The 20687-nt window shown below is 41.6% G+C and overlaps 1 protein-coding gene across 2 annotated transcripts in view; it reads left to right on the top strand.

Moving 5' to 3' along the window:
• The window catches only part of iqca1 (IQ motif containing with AAA domain 1), a 155043-nt gene that overhangs the window by 110959 nt on the left and 23397 nt on the right, over positions 1-20687 (top strand). For both annotated transcript variants that reach the window (XM_072578749.1, XM_072578748.1), the window contains 2 exons: positions 718-825; positions 6356-6555. In XM_072578749.1, coding sequence (XP_072434850.1) covers positions 718-825; positions 6356-6555 — 308 coding nt within the window. The remainder of the gene's footprint in view (positions 1-717; positions 826-6355; positions 6556-20687) is intronic.

Raw genomic sequence — 20687 nt, 5'->3', positions numbered from 1 at the left:
CACTACCAGAAGTGGTTTGTTTGTGACTCTTGTTGCTCCCTGTGAGAAATCACATCTTAATAATATGGTCAAATTACATCACCTCGATTTTGAGTTTACTGTATTATACACATGATTGATATTCATTTAGGTGACGAATACCTGTATGGAACACTTGTCCATTTTTTAAAAATCATTATTTCCAGCAACATGTATTTCAAAACACAGTTTGACTGAGGTATAAGAGAAATTTCCTCTCCAAGGCACTGTCAAGCATGCCCAAGTCGGATGTATCGTTGTTTAAAAGCAATGTAAAGCAATCTCTATAATGATGGAACAAATCCACTGAAAGGAAATATTTGAGTGGACAGAGAATAAAATCATTTCAATTCTATCCAGGCAAGAATTCTCAGTTCAAGTCTATCTTGATCTGATACAGAATAAATCTCTCTTGAAGTTGCTGTCTTCAAGGAACAGAGCGTTTTAGACACAATCAAGTTCTTTCTGTTTGCCTGAGAATGTTACTTAACTCTGTTATTACATGAGCCAACAGAGAAAGAGATGTTTATTCCATCAATCTGAACTAAACTTTAATGTAGGTCCAACTATACTATGAAACAAAACCATCAAACCCCTCAATCAAGAATTTAAGCGGAGATTAGTACCCTCATAAAAATGAAAAAAAAAGAGTGACTTGATTGATTTTTATGTTTGATTATGTTCGCTTTTCTTACACAGGTGAGTACAACTATCTGGGAACCACACTACGGCAAACTGATATCGAACCGATGCCTTCCCTCTCAGATGTGAGGCAGCTGATTTCACTCTATGGGATTCTGCCATTGGGTAAGAGCCTAGACATGAGAATTGGAACAATACACTCCATTTTTAAATGGAGAAAACTTCCATAGTGTTTCTAATCTGTTGAAAAGGAAGAGGAAACGGTTTTGCAACACCTTTCATAGTCACTGGTCCTCTCAAAGTGCTTTATTGCCAATTAAGTCTTTCTCTGATGTAGTAACTGTTTTAATGGAGGAAATGCAGCAGCTAATTTGGAAATAGTCATTCTCCTAAACAACGATGTGAAAATGGCTGATTTGTTTTGGGAGAGGTGGTAGATAGTCAGTGACAGATAAATAACTCACCTGCTCTTCTTTGCAATAGTTCCATTTTATACCCACCTGAGAGGGCAGTCTCATCTAAACTATGGTACTTTGGCAATGCACATGGTACCACATGGAATGTTAGCCTTAAAGTCTGTGCTCAGATTCAAGAATGGGACTTAAATCTGAAATTTTCTGACTCAGTGTCAAGAGTGCTTCCAACTGAACAATATCTGCCACTGTCGTCAGATGCTTGTGCACAAAGCAAAATAAAATAGAGTTACAGAGTCATTATGGCACAGAAGGTGCCTTTTGGACTAGAGGCTATCCCAACTCCCTGGAGAGCAGTGTTAACTAATATGTTCAACATTCGGCAATCTAGCCTCTTATGCATGTCAAATTGTCAACCTTCACTTTTAAGAGTCACTCAGTATTAAATTACATTAAAGGTGCAGCAGGGGGTATGAATATCATTTTCATTGTCCAGATCACTATTTGTCATCTGTTCTTAATTATTTAAGGAACAGTCAACCATTATGGCTTGCCCATTGAAGCAAAGAAAACAATACGCCATTTAAAAAAAAATTCCATCTTCCTATTTTCTTTCGATGCCTCAAAAAGATGATATATTTATACAGCCAGGATCATTTTGTGAGCTGTGAAAGCAGGGTTAGCTTTTTGAACGTCAATTTTTCTTCTAATTTTCTTGGGAAATTGAGTGATTCAGGTGCAAATTGAAAAAATTATTTCAGTTTAGCCGGTAGTAGATGATTCTCAGAAAGCAGATGGGCATGCTCAACAGACAGCATTGCATTGCATTGATGACACAAAGTTCCATGGCATTGCAGACAAGGTAGATAATAGCCTAAAATTATAAAGGGATTATTATGAAGATGTGGGTGTACTGTACCTTTAAGAGAGTAAAAGCTAGCAGTGACAGCACCAAGTGTTCTCAATAAGACACATTGTAACATGTGCTCCAGCTACTGGGGTAGGGAGTTGCCTGGAAATGACAAAACAGATTTGTATTAGGTCAATCAGTTTAAATTATACCCTACAAAGTACCAAATTCCAATCAAGTTTGAATTGCATATATTGACAATCTTAAAAGCCAATGACACAATCTGATGCTTTGGAATATAAGACCAGGGAAAACTGAACAGTTGGGACGAGAACTGCCACCAGACCAACAGCTGCAGACTGCTAGTCAGAACTCTGAGAGGTACCTGTCTAGAGAAGGATTTTGCACAGAAAAAAAGCCTCAACACTGACCTGGAGAGCCAATCTACCGACAAAGATAAAGAGATGATTAGACCACTGGCTGGTTTTAAAATTTGAATTTTCCTGCAAATCTTAATTGGGAGTTTTATCAGACTAGTATTATAGAAGGGAAGGTAAAGATAGGTTAGAAAAAGGAGGTGTAAATAGTTGTGAGTTAATTATTCTCTATTATACTTTAAGAAATAAAGTTGTTAATTTTTACTTTAAATAGTTCTTGGCCTCTTGAATTTTCACAGATTGTTGCATGGGATAAATCTTTTCTGTGTTGCTGGTTTAAATTAAGCAGGAGGGTTTACCCCATGTCATTATAGGGAGATTGATAGACTAATTGAATGGGTAAACTATAGTGGATGGAATTTATTTTAGTCACTAATGGGATATGGACATTACTGGCTTGCCAGCAATTATTCCCTGTCCCAACTTGCTCTTGAGAAGTTGGTGATGAGCTACCTTCCTGAACAGCTGCCGTTTATGTGCTGTAGGCTGACCCACAATACCCTTAGGAAGGGAATTTCAAGATTTTGACACAATGACAGTGAAGCAATGGCAATACGTTTTCAAGTCAGGATAGTGAGGGGCTTAGAACATAGAACATAGCACAGTACAGGCCCTTTCGCCCTTGATGTTGTGCTGACCCTTTATCCTAAAATCTCTGGCTATCCTCTCTATCTATGCTTCTCATCATCTTGTAACTCTCTACCAAATCGCCTCTTATCCTTCTTTGCTGCAATGAGAAAAGCCCAAGCTTCCTCAACCTTTCTCATGCCCTCCAGTCTAGGCAGCATCCTGGTAAACCTCCTCTGCACCTTCTCTTAAGCTTCCACATCCTTCCAATAATGAGGCGACCAGAACTGAACATAATATTCCAATTGTGGTCTAACCAGGGCTTTGTGGAGCTGCAGCATAACCTCACGGCTCTTAAACTCAACCCCCCTGTTAATATAAGCCAACATACTTCCCCCAGCTTGGAGAGGAACTTGCAGGTGATGGTGTTCCCATGTATCCACTGACCTTGTTCTTAGGTATTAAAGAAGCTATCTTTAAAGCACTGGGCTTCAGTACCACCATGCCGAGCCAAGACACTGCCACTCCGGCCGAGAGACCGCCATGTGCTGCCAAGAGACGGCCACAGGCTGGGCTGGGTCAAGAAGATGCCTTGCCGTGTCTATGCTGAGGCTAGAGGTGAAGAAAAGAAGAAAATAATTTGTAGCATTATAGTTTTGAATGGAAAATGACAGACCTTGTCACATAATTGCAAAAACTGAGGCAGGAAAGTCATGGGTATAATCAAAGGGAACAGAGAATAAACAAAATGTTAGGGGAGGGAACATTCTATGGAGTAGAAGCTGATTGGCGAATTTGAAAAAAAATTATATCAGGCAATCCATAAGGTATGATAAATAGTGTGGTAGAAGGAAGAGAGAATTTGAATAAACAATGGAATTGGAAAACTGAAATGCATTTGATTAGTACAATTAGTAATTTTGCTGATGATTGCACAGTGTGTGACTTAGATGCTGAAACAGTCCAAACCCACATGCCGCAAGACATAGACAACATCAAGGCTTGGCAGATGAATCAAAAATAGCATCCCCAATAAGAGAGAATCCAACCATCTCCCCTTAACATTGAACAGCATTGCCGAAACCACCTGCATCAATGTCCTGGCAGTTATCACTGACTGCTAGCTAAGCTGAATCCACATTTAATTGCTATGACGTTAACCGAGGCTAGGAATTCTGTGGTGAGCATCTTAGTTCCTGACTCAGGAAAGCCTGCCCACCTATTTGAAGCCACAAAGCAGGAGTGTGATGAAATGTGCTTTGCTTCTCTGGAAGATAGCTCTAACAAAATTAAAGGAGTTCAAATCCATCCAGCACAAAACATACTTTGTCACTCCAGGTAATCTTTGATTTTTAAGGAAAGGGAATTTCATTCTGTTTTAATCTCATTATTATCAAAGCATTTTATTTAATGAGACTGTTGTTTGCTGTGCATTCAATAAGTATTTGCTAAGGTAAACCAGTTTACCACGAGAACAGGAAGCTTGTATTTTCAATGTAGCAATGCAGTTAAGTCCCTTGGGAAACAGAGTGGCCTGGGAAAAGACCATTTATTAAATCATTCAGAATTCAAAGTCAAACTTCCTGCTGTTTCCAGTGGGAATGCCAGCTATCTCAAATGGAAGAAGACAGAGTTCTCATGCTCATTGATTGTTATATTTAAAAAGCCAATTAAATATCTGAGATGCCTGACATTTTACTTCATATTTAGTCCGAATGTTGCTAAGTCTTTCCAACAATGGAACACTTCTAAAGATAAGAAAACTTATCAAATGTGATCTCAATTATTACAATGTTACATGAAATATTAAGATGATGTAAAACACTCCATGTAACATTGTTTCATGTGTGAGGACATCACAGCCATAGCTAATTGCATTATCTCCCAAAATCTAAATGTGTTGACAATAGTTACTTTTCCTCATCAAATCGATTGTAGTCTGTGAACTGCTATCTCAGCTGAGATTCAAGAAGTAGTCTCATGTGAACTCCCAAAGCATCCCTGATAAATAGTGCTGCAGCATCTGGTGTACTATGTACAGATTTAGTCCACCACTGTACAAAATTTTAATAGTTGTGCAATTCCATTGCAATACTGTATTGTTGTACAGGTTAATTCAGCATGGGTTCATCTGATACACTTTAATCAACTGACAGGATCTTTTGATGAAAATAGGAGTGTGGACAAAAAATCTAAGATGGAGATCAAGACCTTCAGGTTCTAAGAGACAATAAAAACTCAGGAGCTGGGGGCTTGCAGGGGAGAGAACTCCCCCATTGTCCTGACTTGGTAGCAGTAATAATTGCTTTAAGATGGGACTTCTTCCCTCTGTCAGGAGGAAGCCCTCCCTTAAGAGTTGTCAGCTAATCTGATGGCTGGCACGCTGTTAATACCAGTAAAGTCAGCTGGCCATTTTTGGAACTACAGGCATTCCCAAGGAGGCCCAATAATTGACTTCTCAGTGATGGGGGTCCAGGACTGGGTTCCAGAGGCTTTGCAGGGTGGGGTTAAAGGAAGAATGATTTTTTTTAGAGGGTGGAGTGCTTTAGATGGATTTACAGGATCTGTAAAGGATGTTAACTGTGCAACCTCCCCCCTCACCCCACCCCACACCCATGGCCATCACATTCCCCATATATAGCTATTAATAGGTTAATAGGCCCAATGATGGCATGCAAGATCACTGATTATATTTCCAAGACCATCAAATGGGAATACACAATCAAGCCCCTTGACTCCATAATGGAGTGAAAAATTACACTTCCCTATATGTGTATGCAACACAGAGGAGACTTTGAAGTCCCCGCGCAGAGTACATTTTGTTCACTTTTCAACCTCAGTGCTTCCTCCAAGTGCAGTTGGATATGAGGTGTACTGATTCACCAGCTAGGGGGCAGTACATGGTAACCTTTTGTTATTTTGTTTATCAAATGTTGTCAAACCTCTCCTAGTCTTTTCTTTCCAGACAGTGGACAAGGTACACCAACCCTGTCCTCATAACTTGTTTCTTATCCTTAACTTCATCCTGGGGAGCCGACAGTTCATTTTAATGGCTTTATCATCCTTTCTATACTAAGGTAAACAAACTGCATCTATTATTTATCTGTGGTATAGTTGCAGTCTTATATAAATTCATCAAATATCAATTAACCCCAGTCTTGAAACGCTATGAATTGTCAAGGCATCTTTCTCTTTTGTGAGGAGCTCCTGTGCACTTCTGATTTCAGTTTAGTTCCACTTTCAAGATTATGGTCTCTTGTTCCAGATTTCATCTGCCAACAGTACAGATTCTCACCAACAATTCTGTAAAATAACAGTCTTTTTCAGGTTTCAGCAGACCTTTACCTTTTAGAAAGCAGGATATGGTTTTGTATCACAAGTAAATTCCTGTGGGAGTCTCCGATTGATTCCCTGTATTCTTGTTGCAGGTTCTCAAGCTGTCCATGAGAAAGCTCCATTGGTGAAATCTTTGCTGCTGGCAGGACCATCTGGAGTCGGAAAGAAAATGCTGGTCCACGCTCTCTGTACGGAAACCGGAGCCAACCTGTTTAATTTGTCACCACATAACACTGCAGGAAAATATCCGGGCAAGATTGGTCTCAAAATGATGATCCACATGGTATTCAAGGTAGACTGTCTGATAGGACAAACAGATTATATTAGATGCACAAACGATGGTAAATGTTGAAACACTTCAGTATCGCTGCATTCTTCCAGCATGGTTGGTTTTCATAGAATCCTGACAGTGTAGAAGCAGGCCATTCAGCCAATTGAGCCCATACTGCCCCCCCCCCGCAACCCCCCCCCCCATGAAGAGCATCCCACCCATACTCAGCCCCTCCACCCTATCCTTGTAACCCTGCATTTCCCATGGCTGATCCAACTAGCCTGGACACTACAGGACAATTTAACATGGCCAATCCACCTAATTTGCACATATTTGGACTCTGGAAGGAAACCACAGCACCCGGAGGAAGCCCACACGGGCACAGGAAGAATGTACAAACTCCACACAGACAATCACCTGAGCCTGGAATTAAGCTTGGTTCGTTGGCACTGTGAAGCAGCAGTTGAGGTCCCAGCACTAATCTTGGTGTCACACCATTTATTACATCTTACCAACCAGAAAATAACCCATTTGTGCCTATTTTTCATTTTTCTTACAGCCAGCCAATTTTCTGTCCATACCATTATGTTATCCTTACACCTATATTGTTTAATCAATAACAATGTTAATAAGCTTTGTGACAATTTAACAAGTACCGAATGAAAATAAAGTTCCATACAGTCATTGCTTCCTCCTTATCTGCAGCACATTACTTACTCAAAGAACTCTGGTAAATTGGTTAAACATAATTTCCTTTAACAAAATCTTGTTGACTCTACTTGATTATCTTGAACTTTTATTAGTGCCCTTTATGACGTCTTTAATAAAAGCTCTAAATATCTTACCATTGACAAATGTTAAGCTAACTGGCCTGTAGTTTCCTGTGTTTTATTTCCCTCCCTTTTTGAAGAAAACAGTTATATTTTGCAGTCTTCAACACTAATGGGATATAACTTGGGATCTAACTTTCACCAATCTAGGAGATTTTAGAGAAATATAATCAATGCTGCATCCATATCACAAATCCCTTATTTTAAGACTCTTGGATGAAATACATCAGGATTAAGGACTTGTGCATGGTGGCACAGTGGTTAGACTGCTGCCTCACAATACCAGGGACCTGAGATCAATTCTAGCCCTGGGCGACTGTTAGGTGGAGTTTGCACATTCTCCTTGTTTTTGGGTGGGTTCCATTGGGTGCTCTGGTTTCCTCCTGCAGTCCAAAGATGTGCAGGTTAGATGAATTGGCCATGCTAAAATTGCCCATAGTGTGCAGGGATTTTCAGGTTAGGTGGGTTAGCAATGGTAAATGTAGGGATAGGGTCGGTGGCTGGGTATGGGCAGAGGGTTGGTGAAGACTTGACGGGCCAAATGGTCTCTATCTGGACTGTAAGGATTCTATGAATTGTCAGCTGCAGCTCCAACAGGTTGCTTAGTAACACTTCCCTGGAGATCTCAATCTTTCTGAGTTCAATGTTCCCTTTCATTTCCTGATTTACAACGTTTTTGTGATATTACTTGTAATATCTACAGTGAAGACTATGCAAAATACCTATTCAATTCATCTGCCACCTTCTTACTTTCCATTAATCCTCCAGACTCACTTTCTACAGGACTAATGATGAATTTATCTCTTTTCTCTTTAATGTATCTGTAGAAAATCTTGCTATCTGTTTTTATATTTCTAGCTAGCTTTCTTTTAGCCTCTGACCAGATCCAACTATACCACCACTCCTTCCACCCTGATGTGACTGCCCCTTGATGCAATGTATCCCATACCGACCTTAACCAATTGCTATTTGACTTCACTAACCCCTGACTCAGCTATTGCTCTGACTAAACTCAACTACCCACTTCACCCTGGATTAGTGGTGCTGGAAGAGCACAGCAGTTCAGGCAGCATCCAACGAGCAGCGAAATCGACGTTTCGGGCAAAAGCCCTTCATCAGGAATCTACCTACCTATCTCACTCACTGACCCTCCTATCAACCCTCACCCATCAATGCACCTCACCTACTTAGCTCTCCTCTCATTCACCCACTCATCCATTCAGCCACTTGCCTACACTCTCGTCCACTCACTAGCACTAGATCTTTAAAATATTTACCAGAATATGGCAGCAAGTGTCGTGAATAGGAGGAGTGTCCTGACTTCCCCAACTCTACATGCTTAAAATGTTGCAGAGGGATGCAGTGCTGTGAATTTCTTTGACTGTTGGAATTAGAAGATTCTGGAAGAAACGTAGAATGCATTGAGTCAGGAGATTTTACAAAGGTCTTACTAAAACTATAAAAGAAATTGCTCAGAAGAGTCAGAGGCACTTATTTCTTGGAATCCATCAGCCTCCTTTGTGAATAAAGGAGCTGGAGCAATTTGCATAAAGATCAATGAACCTAAGCGTGGGTCTTTATTGAATATTTATCTTTGAGTATCTGCTATGACTCAGTGGGTGGAAGTGTCACTTTGGGTCAGAAGGTTTTAAGTTCAAGTACCACTCCAGGCCTTGAGGATAAAAATCAATGTTGACATTCCAGTGCAATACTGAAGGAATGCTCACTATTGGAGGCATTCTTTTGAATATGATAGTAAACTAAAGCACTCTGTAGCTGTCCTCTCACATGGGGATATAAGAGATCTGTGGTACTGTTTCAAATAAGAGCATTGAACCTAACCTGTAGTTATGCATCTATTCCTTAATGTAACATCACAAGTTGAATATCTAGTTGATATTAGGTTATTGTTTTTGAGACATCTGCTGCTTCATTTTCTACATAACAGTGACTACAGTGCAGAAATATTTTATTGGCTGCAAAGTGCTTTGTGGTTTGAATTGCAGGTGTTTCTTTTATTTATGGAGTGAATGGATGTGCCAACTATAGGAGAAATTAACCAAATCCTTTCCCTGTGCCCAAATGCATACATGGACTGAGAAACTAGGAACAGGAGTAGGCTACTCTGCCCTTTGAGCGTGCTCCATTATTCTACAGCAGCTAGTTTATTTCATTCAAAGTGTAAGTATTGCAGAGAATTCTGGAACGGTGAGAGCACATAAGTAAGTAATTTCAGTTCTCCGAGTTTGTCCCAGCTCTTCTGCAAGAGTAATTCATCCAGTTCCATTCTTAAGGTTTCCCTGTACCACTTCAGACATTTTATTTCCCAAGCTCACTCAATCCTTTTTCAAAAGTCACAACTGAATCTGCCCTCAACTCTCTCAAGCACATTTCAGATCCCAACCAATCGCTGGAGGAGCAGATGGGACTTGAATAAAGACCTTCTGACCCAGAGAAATGACACGACCACTACACTGCTAGTTGATCCTTGTACACAAATGTGTACCACAGCACTTTTCCCATTTTCTTGCATCATCCTGTATTTATGTGGATTGAAAGCTTATGGTCAATACATCCACAATTCCTGTCTTACTAACTTTACAATAACTAATGCTGGTCATTCTAATTCTTCTTTTATCTTTTATTAACCCATGAAATATCTCAATTGCCTCCTTCTTCATTATCAAAGTGGTTATATGCAAGCCTACGGAGATTTAATGAAGCATTTTGGCATGGACCAAGGAAGCCGTAATTGCTGGTCTTTTGTTTATGCTTTTATTTTGAAAGGGATTGTCATTTTTGCAATTTTCCAATCTTCTGGCACTAATCCGGAGTCTGAGAAATAATGGCATATTTTGGCGTATTTGCAACATCCATTGTCACTTCAAAGAAAAGAACAAAGAAAATTACAGCACAGGAATAGGCCCTTTGGCTCTCCAAGCCTGTGCTGATCCAGATCCTCTATCTGAACCTGTCACCTATTCTCTAAGGATCTGTATCCCACTGCTCCCTGCCCATTCATGTATCAGTCTAGATACATCTCAAATGACGTTATTGTGCCTGTCTCCAGCACCTTCGCTGGCAACACATTTCAGGCATCCACCACCCATGTTTCACGCATATCTCCCTTAAGCTTTTCCCCTCTCACCATGAACTCATGACCCCTAGTAATTGAGTCCCTCATTGTGGGGAAAAAGCCTCTTGCTATCCACCCCGACTATACCTCTCATGATCTTACAGAACTCAATCAGGTCCCCCGTCAACCTCCGTCTTTCTAATGAAAATAATTCTAATCTACTCACCCTCCCTTCATAGCTAATGCCCCCCATACCAGGCAACATTCTTTTGAACCTCCTTTCACTCTTTCCAAAGCATACACATCCTTTTGGTAGTGTGGCAATCAGAACAGTATACAGTATTTCAAATGTGGCCAAACCAAAGTCTCGTACAACTATAACATGACCAGCCAACTCTTGTACTCAGTGCCCCGTCCGATGAAGGAAAGCATGCCATATGCCTTCTTGACCCCTCTATCGACTTGTGTTGCCACCTTCAGGGTACAATAAACCAGATCTCCCTCTACATCAATTTTCCTGGGGTTTTTCCATTTACCGTATAGTTCGCTTTTGAATTGTATCTTCCAAATGCATCACATCACATTTGCCCAGATTGAATTCCATCTGTTATTTCCTGCCCAATTCTCCAATCTATCTATATTCCACTGCATTCTCTGACAGTCCCTTTCAGCATCTGCTACTCCACCAACCTTAGTGTCATCTGCAAACTTGCTAATCAGACCACCTATGTCTTCCTCCAGATCTTTTATGTATATCACAAACAAAAGGTGTCCTAATATGGATCCTTGTGGAACACCACTGGCCACAGTTCTCCATTTTAAGAAACTCCCTTCCCCTACTACTCTCTGTCTCCTTCTGCCCAGCCAGCTCTCTATTCATCTAGCTAGTACACCCTGGACCCCATGCAACTTCACTTTCTTCATCAGCCTACCATGGGGAACCTTACCAAACACCTTACTGAAATCCATGTATATGACATGTACAGCCCTTCGCTCTTCAGTCAACTTTGTCACTTCCTCAAATAATTCTATTAAGTTGGGAAGACATGACTTCCCTCTTCCAAATGTAAATAGATCCTATCCCTCAGTATCTTCTCCAGCAGCTTCCTACCACTGATTTTGGGCTCACTGGTCTATAATTACCTGGATTATCCCTGCTACCCTTCTTAAACAAGGGGACAACATTAGCTATTCTCTGGGACGTCACCCATGTTAAAGGATGCTGCAAAGATATCTATTAAAGCCCCAGCTATTTCCTCAGTAACCTGGATAGATCCCATCGGCCCTGAGGACTTGTCCACCTTAATGCCTTTTAGAATATCCAACACTTCCTTCCTTCTTGTCAACTTAACCTGGAGTAATCAAACATCTATCCCTAATCTCAACATCCGTCATGTCCCTTTCCTCGGTGAATATCGACGCAAAGTACTCATTAAGAATCTCACCTATTTTCTCTGAATCCATGCATAACTTTCCTCCTTTGTCCTTGAGTGGGCCAACCCTTTCTCTTGTTACCCTCTTCCTCCTTATATATGAAGGGCTTTGGGATTTTCCTTTACCCTGTTTGCTCAAGATATTTCATGACCCTTTTAGTCCTCTTAATACCTCGATTCAGATTGGTCCTACATTCCCGATATTCTTCCAAAGCTTCCTCTGTTTTCAGTCGCCTAGACCTTATGTATGCTTCCTTTTTCCTCTTAGCTAATCTTACAATTTCACCTCTCATCCATGGTTCCCTAATCTTTCCATTTCTATCCCTCATTTTCACAGGACATGTCTGTCCATCACTCCCTTTAAAAGCCTCTCACATATTGAATGTGGATTTACCTTCAAACAGCTGCTCCTAATCCACGTTCCCCAGATCCTGCTGAATTTTGTTATCATTGGTCTTCTCCCATGTTAGGACTCTTCCTTTAGGACCACTCTCATCTTTGTTCATGAGTATTCTAAAACTTATGGAATTGTGATCACTATTCCCAAAGTAATCCCCTACTGAAACCTCAACTACCAGGGCAGGCTAATTCCCCACCAGGTCCAATATGGCTTCTTCCCAAGTTGGACTATTTACATATTGGGAGAAAGTGAGGACTGCAGGCGCTGGAGATCAGAGTCGAAGAGTCGTGCTGGAAAAGCACAGCTGGTCAGGCAGCATCCGAAGAGCAGGAGAATTGACATTTTGAGCATCAGTTCTTCATCAGGAAGCTCTTTCTGGTGAAGAGCTTATGCTCGAAAAGCAACTCTCCTGTTCCTCAGATGCTGCCTGACCAGCTGTGCTTTTCCAGTACCACAATCTTCAGTTATTTACATAATACTCTATAAAAGCCTCCTGAATGCTCCTTACAAATTCTGCTTCACCTAGACCTCTAACACTAAATGAATCCCACTCAATGTTGGGCAAATTAAAATCTCCTATCACCACCAACCTGTTGCTCCTATATCTTTCCAAAATCTGTTTACCTATCGGAACCTCTATCTCACACTCATTGTTGGAAGGTCTGTAGTCCAGCCCCAACATTGTTACCACACCCTCTATTTCTGACTTCCACCATATTGCCTCACTTAGATGTAGGTTTGCTCGCTGAGTTAGAAGATTCATTTCAAGATGTTTTGTCACCCTACTAGGGGGGCCTCAGGCAAAGCACTGCTGAAAATTCCTGCTTTGTATTCATATGTTTGGGTTTCTTTGGATTGGTGATGTCATTTCCAGTGGTGATGTTATTTCCTGTGGTGAAGTCACTTCTTGTTCCTTTTCTCAGGGGGTGGTAGATGGGGTCTAACTCGATGTGTTTGTTGATAGAGTTCTGGTTGGAATGCCATGCTTCTAGGAATTCTCGTGCATGTCTTTGTTTGGCTTGTCCTAAGATGGATATGTTGTCCCAGTCGAAGTGGTGTCCTTCCTCATCCATATGTAAGGATACTAGTGAGAGATGGTCATGTCTTTTTTGTGGCTAGTTGGTGTTCATGTATCCTGGTGGCTAGTTTTCTGTCTGTTTGTCCAATGTAGTGTTTGTTACAGTCCTTGCACGGTATTTTGTAAATGACATTTTGTAAATCGCCAGACTGTGTTCAAAAAGGATGGGTACCCAATGAACGCAATCCGCCGATTTCTCAGCAACAAACTCAAACAAGCAGACAAAGCACATCCAGAAACCCTAGCCACTCTCCCCTACATCAAAGACATCTCAGAAATGACTGCCAGACTACTCAGACCCCTTGGCATCATGGTAGCCCACAAACCCACCAACACTCTAAAACAGCAGCTAATGAACTTGAAAGACCTTGTACAGACAACAAGCAAAACTAATGTCATTTACAAAATATCATGCAAGTACTGTAACAAACACTACATTGGACAAACAGGCAGAAAACTAGCCACCAGGATACATGAACACCAACTCGCCACAAAAAGACATGACCCTCTTTCACTAGTATCCTTACATTGGGCGGCATGGTGGCACAGTGGTTAGCACTGCTGCCTCACAGCGCCAGTGACCCGATTTCAATTCCCGCCTCAGGCGACTCTCTGTGTGGAGTTTGCACATTATCCCCGTGTCTGCGTGGGTTTCCTCCGGGTGCTCCGGTTTCCTCCCACAGTCCAAAAGTGTGCAGGTTAGGTGAATTGGCCATGCTAAATTTAGCAAAGGGCTAAATTGCCCTTTGTGTTAGGTGAAGGGGTTAAATGTAGGGGAATGGGTCCGGGTGAGTTGCGCTTTGGCGGGTTGGCGTGGACTTGTTGGGCCGAAGAGCCTGTTTCCATACTGTAAGTAATCTAATCATATGGATGAGGAAGAACACCACTTCGACTGGGACAACACATCCATCCTAGGACGCCAAACAAAGACATGCATGCGAATTCCTAGAAGCATGGCATTCTAACCAGAACTCTATCAACAAACACATCAAGTCAGACCCCATCTACCACCCCCTGAGAAAATGAACAAGAAGTGACTTCACCATAGGAAATGACATCATCAACCCAAAGAAATCCAAACATATAAATACAAAGCAGGAATTTTCAGCAGTGCTTTGCCTGAGGCCCACTGAAGATGTTACCTAGTAGGGTGACGAAACATCTGGAAAGAACCTTCCAGCTCAGCGAGCAAACCTACATCCAAAACCTCAACCTGGGCTACAAATTTTCTCAAAACTCGATATTGCCTCACTGCTCAAGTCTCCCATAGTGTCCTCCTTCAGCACAGCTGTGATATCCTCTCTGACCAGTAATGCAACTCCTCCACCCCTTTTACCTCCCTCTCTATCCTGCCTGAAGCAACTATATCCTGGGATATTTAGTTGCCAATCATGCCCTTCCCTCAACCAAAGTCTCAGTGATAGCAATAACATCACACTCTTAGGTACTAATCCAAGCCCTAAATTCATCTGCTTTACCTACTACACTTCTTGCATTAAAACAAATGTCTCTCAGACCACCTGTCCCTTTGCGTTCATCATCTGCTCCTTGCCTACTATTCCCCTTAGTCACATTAACTTCAGTATCTAGTTCCTTACAGGTTTTAGTTACAATTTCTTACTGTTCACTCACCTCCTCATTTGGTTCCCATCCCCCAGCTCATTAGTTTCCTTCAGTATTCTTGAATATGCCTTATTTGGTTTTGGTGCCATATCACTTTTAAGGACAGACAGCCAAACAGACAGGTCTGAATTCCATCCCTTTCAAACCATGAACTGGGCAGAAGCTACTTTCTTGATAAGAGCAAATTTAAAAACCTCAATTTAATACTACAGTTATTCGGAATTAAGGGCTACGGGGAAAGTGCAGGTAAGTGAAGTTGAAATGCTGATCACCCATGATTAAATGGCAGAGTGGACTCAATGGACCGAATAGCTTTACTTCTATTCCTATGTCTTATGGTCTCATTCCATCCACTTCATGCATACACTTCATCTGGCTCCTTTTTGAACCCAATCCTCCTTTTGCTTTTTGTATGCCAGTAGAACACCGCAGGAATGTCAGTATCTCTTGTTTATTCAACGCCCCTCTGTACTTTCTATAAATAGTCTGGTTCTCAGTTGTATTATCCACATCACATCTGTTTTAACACTTTTTCTACTTAATTTTATCTTAATTTTTGTATCTTGTCTTCCAGGAAGCTACAAATTTGTTTGTCCTATCATTCATCTTTGCAGGATTGCACCTGGAATATGCATCAGCAAATTTCTTCTTAAATTTAACACATTGGTCAGTTCCTGTTTTTCACACCAATCACTGATTCCAGTTCTCAGGCCCAAGACCATTCTGAGCCCATTGAAGTAGATTTCATTCCAGTTACTTTTTCTTTCTCTGTGTTATTCTTTGTACTTTTTCCATAACCAATCTAAACCTTATGCTTTAATGATCACTGTTCCTAAATGTTCCCCTATCTACTGTTCCACTTTTTCCACCCTCATTTCCAAGAACCAGTGGTCAGCGAACTGGCAACATACTGCTGTAGAAAATTCTCCTGAACATATTCTAGGAACTTGGGTTCCTCTCTGCCCTTTATACGACTACACTAGGCCTTTAATTCAGATGATTAAAGTTCCCCATTATAACTACTCTAGAATTCATGCATGTCTCTGTAACCTCCTTTGTTCCTTGATAACTTTCCTACATTCTCTCCTTTTCCTGCTCCTGAGCTCCCTAGTGACATGGGCTGTGCCATCATGATGACCACTTTATGGAAGATACATAATGAACCACACTAAAGCCTTTGGTGAGAGCTGAAGGGCTGCTGTATACTCACCCCAGTGATTTGCTCGATATTGTTTTAAATGCCAGAATTGCTCACATCATACGTACTAAGCCACATGAGATTGGGTTCCCAAGCTGAATCATGAGCTAAACATTAATATTATAGCAGTGACTACATTTCAAATTGTAAGTCTTTCATTGGATGAGGACATCACTGGCTAGGCCAGCATTTATTGCCTAACCTTTATTGCCCAGGGGCAGTTAAGAGTCAACTACATTGCTGTGGTTCTTGAGGCCAGACCAGGTATGGAAGGCAGTTTCCTTCCCAAAATGGCATTAGTGAACTAGATAGGGTTTTTTCAACAATTAGCAATGGATTCAGTCATTATTAGGCTCCGAGTTCCAGATTTTTATTGAAGTCAAATTCTACCATCCTGTGATATAAAATCCTGTGATAGGATTTGAACCAATGTTCCCAGAACATTACCTGGGTTTTTGGATTAACACTCCAGCAACAATACCACTAGGCCATTACCTCACCTGTTATATAGTTCATGTCACTTAGCAACCATTCTCTGTGTTTAATGTTGCTGAAACACTGAAGGAGCAGGAAACTGGCTGGTAGAATTCCTGAGGTACACCAGAATAGTCATACACTAACTGCATGTTCATCAAATATGAACTGTTATATTATGGTAGATTTCAGCATTTAGATGTGTGTCCAGTTGATAGCACCCTGTAACATAGGAAAGGACACACCACTGCTTTCATCTGTTCAGAGAGAACACAATGAGCTCCCTTATCTTGGCAAAGAGAAAACCTTTCACCTCTCTGATGCTGCAGTGGATGGTGAACTGGGAGTTGCTACATGTGCCACCTACCCAGGTCTGAAAAGATCCCAGCCCAAAGAAGTTGGGGGTTATGGTCATCACTCCAGCCTCTGGCGCCACAGTCTTTGAGATTGCAGGTCTGGTTGGAAGGGGTGCCAGAGTTCCATCAGCACTCCCTTCGCACAAGTGCCCAAAATGCATTCAGTGCTCTAGACTTAGGTGGAGAGAAGGAAAATGCTTCCCGAAGCCACTGCATCGATAGGCCTTCTGCAGTGAGCCCTTTTCTCTCTGATCTACCCTCTCCTCTCTCTGTTCCATGCTCTCCTCCCTCTGTGTAGCTTGTCCTTTACTGCATCAGCACCAACTCCCTTTCATGCACAATTATCACAAGTAGGTTCCCAGAGCCTCAGACAGATGAGGACTAAACATCATACATAAACTGATGAACATTTATTAATCATTTCTACTTTTACAGAGGTATGATTGAGCTGGAATTCACTAGAACCATTCTCTATCAGATTACTGTCCCATGTAGTTTGATCACACTGATGATGCAGTCCAGTTGTAGTGATCGGAGCCATGCCTTTAGCTGCTAAACAACATTCAGCAATGCATGTACAAAATAGAGCATTAGATGGAGCAGCAAGATTGAAAATGGGAACAGTACAATTAAATCTGCTTTATGCTCTGACTGACATTACAATTTGTCGACACTGCATACTTTTGGAGAACATTGTCAACGTCTGTGCTACCGTTCTCCCCAAGACAATGTGTTGTGTGGCTCATGCCATTAATGTACATGGTGCAGATAAACAATACAACTTTCCTACGAAAATAGGATCCACAGTTTGGTACTCAATTTTTCAGTTTGCATTTGCCTTGTTGGCAAGTCAATTGTAACGGCATCCCAAGATGTGAACAGGCATTTTTTTGCCACTAATCTCACCCTCCAGAAGAGGAAATGGTTAAGAATAGACTCCAAGCACACTTCCTTTTGACCCAAACTCCACAGAAATTCCATGCATAAAGTTTAAAATGTCAAAGTCATATAGTGCAGGAAATTAATATAAAATGTTTTCAATCCTCACAAATGAAGGAGTTTAACTCTCTCTGTTGACCTTCAGAGGTCTTCCCCTTATTCATTTTATCTTAATAACATGGTTATTGATTATCTAGCCTTTAATCTGTTTATATGTGAACTCTTAATTAATACAGTTAGTACTAATAAATGCCTACATTATGTGGAACCAGTCAAATTTAAAAAGCTATCTGAAAAGTGAACAGTTCAAGGAAAATCCATACATCCATCCAGACAAAGACTTTCCTGGATGGAACACAGATATTAAGCATTTATTTCCCCCACACTTAACCGAGAATCAAATTTCAATTTATAAAGCTCATAATTCACTTCAGAAGTTAGTCTAATGTTATAGGTTTCATAACTTCTTGGCAGGATAGATTATTGTTGTTATCTTCACAATTGCACTTATTTCTGTCTTGTATTTCTTTTTTCTGTACTTCTTTTTATGTGTATCTTATGCTGTGATCTTACTGAGGTCAGACTGTTTGGGCTGGGGATAGAAGAATTCACAGTGGTATAGTCAGTATTATTAACATTCCTGTGTTAGCTGTGATATGTTTGAAATTGCAACTGTGATGAGACCTTGCCCATAAGCACATGAAAACTCCATAGTCAGCAAATAGAGTACAGTATCCTTGTATTCCATCAAACCAGACTGAATTAACCTTCAATTTTAGAGGTCAAATATCAATAGTGTTCTTTCCCGAATGAATCTGATCGGAGATGTTATTATATACCTCTGGAGCAAATGAGACTTGAACCTAAACCTCTCACTCTACCTCTGCATCAAGAGATCCACTAGTTGTAACATAAGGAGTTAATAGCTATTATACAGATAGCTAGAATCCATCACTGGAGATGTCAGATCCCAATGAAATGGAACTGAGGGAAGAAAGTTTGACAGGATTCTTGTTAATATCTGTGCCTGTGGTGTAAATGTTCATTCATTTGTACTGGTGCGGTGTCCAGCCTCTCTTATCAAATGTAATTATTGGGATTCCGTATTGAGATTAATACAGTAATCAGAGTTTTGTTTAGAATTTGTAGTCATCTCAGCACAATTCTTGATGATCTCAAATTCACAAGTTATAATTGATCCTTAAACTGCCTCTAATTCAACAATTACTCTGTGCTGGTTTAGCAGTTCGCATTTGGAGACCACAACAATGACTGATATGATCAAAGGATGCTATTGCACTGTTGAATATAGTTCCTGATATACTTAGTGAATATTTAACACATTAGATTCACATTTTTTTGATTTTAAAACAGGCATCAGTCATTGTGTTTGAAACAAAACAGTAGTCATTTACTGTTTCCGGCAGAATAGAGAAGTATTTACTTCTGTGGTTGTCTGAGCAGCAGCTACCATAATAACACCTGATCTTAACACTAGTGCCCAAAATGAGAAAGAAAATCACTTGTCAATGCTAACATTCTCCACCAGGGTTGGTCTGAAATGCAACAAAACATTTTTTATGATGTGCTAAATCACGTTGAGCAGAAGTCATTGGAAAATAGCAACAACTTTAAATAGGTGTGTGGATTTTTTTGATGAACAGCTAACCTTTCGATTTTGGTATTTAGTTCACCTACCACTGCTACTTAGCTTAACAAACAATCACAAGATATGGCAGGAAAGCAAGCATGGTTTGTCTCTACTGACGCTTTATTGCTAACATTGCAAATACAGTGGAACCTTGATTATCCGAATGCCAATTATCCGAAAATAGGATTATCCGAAGGAGATAGAAACATTACATAAAGAACGTGTTTCCAGCAGTGATTGCGTCTTTTGTTTACAGTGATTAAACAGGCACCATCTCCAAATGACTGACCTCCCGTCCTCTCTCTCCCCATATTTTCCCTGGATTTCTACAGAGACTGTACCCTAAACCCCCCACCCAGATAAAATCTCTCCAACATTGTCCTGTACAGGGCACTGGTGGAACCTGTCAAAAAGTTGCAGTAAAACGTGTGTGTGTGTGTACGCTGTTTGGAGACGTACCCCACAAAGGCAGCAGCAGCAATCTTATTTTTGGTGGCCAGTCCGGCTGCCCCAGGGAGGGAGCGGGAGTCAGTGCTGAACGGGGATGAGGGGGCAGGGGGCAGTGCTGAACGGGGATGAGGAGGCGGGGGCAATGCTGGACGGGAATGAGGGGGCGGGGGCATTGCTGGATGGGGATGAGCGGGCTGGGACAGTGCTGGACGGGGATGAGGGGGCTGGGACAGTGTTGGACGGGGATGAGGGGGCAGGGGCAGTGTTGGACGGGGATGAGGGGGCAGGGGGCAGTGCTGGACGGGGATGAGGGGTTGGGGCAGTGCTGGACGGGAATGAAGGGGCCAGGGCAGTGTTGGACCGGGATGAGGGGGCTGGGGACAGTGCTGGACGGGGATGAGGGGGCAGGGGCAGTGTTGGACGGGGATGAGGGGGCTGGGGGCAGTGCTGGACAGGGATGAGGGGGCAGGGACAGTGCTGGATGGAGTGAGGGGGCTGGGACAGTGTTGGATGGGGATGAGGGGGTTAGGGGCAGTGCTGGACAGGGATGAAGGGGCCGGGGCAGTGTTGACAGGGATGAGGGGGCTGGGACAATGCTGGACGGAGTGAGGGGGCTGGGACAGTGTTGGATGGGGATGAGGGGGC

The sequence above is a fragment of the Chiloscyllium punctatum genome, chromosome 10 (assembly GCF_047496795.1).
Source record: "Chiloscyllium punctatum isolate Juve2018m chromosome 10, sChiPun1.3, whole genome shotgun sequence".
Taxonomy (NCBI): Eukaryota; Metazoa; Chordata; class Chondrichthyes; order Orectolobiformes; family Hemiscylliidae; genus Chiloscyllium; species Chiloscyllium punctatum.
The sequence above is the reverse complement of the archived record's forward strand: the minus strand, read 5'-3'. Positions and strand labels throughout refer to the sequence as shown.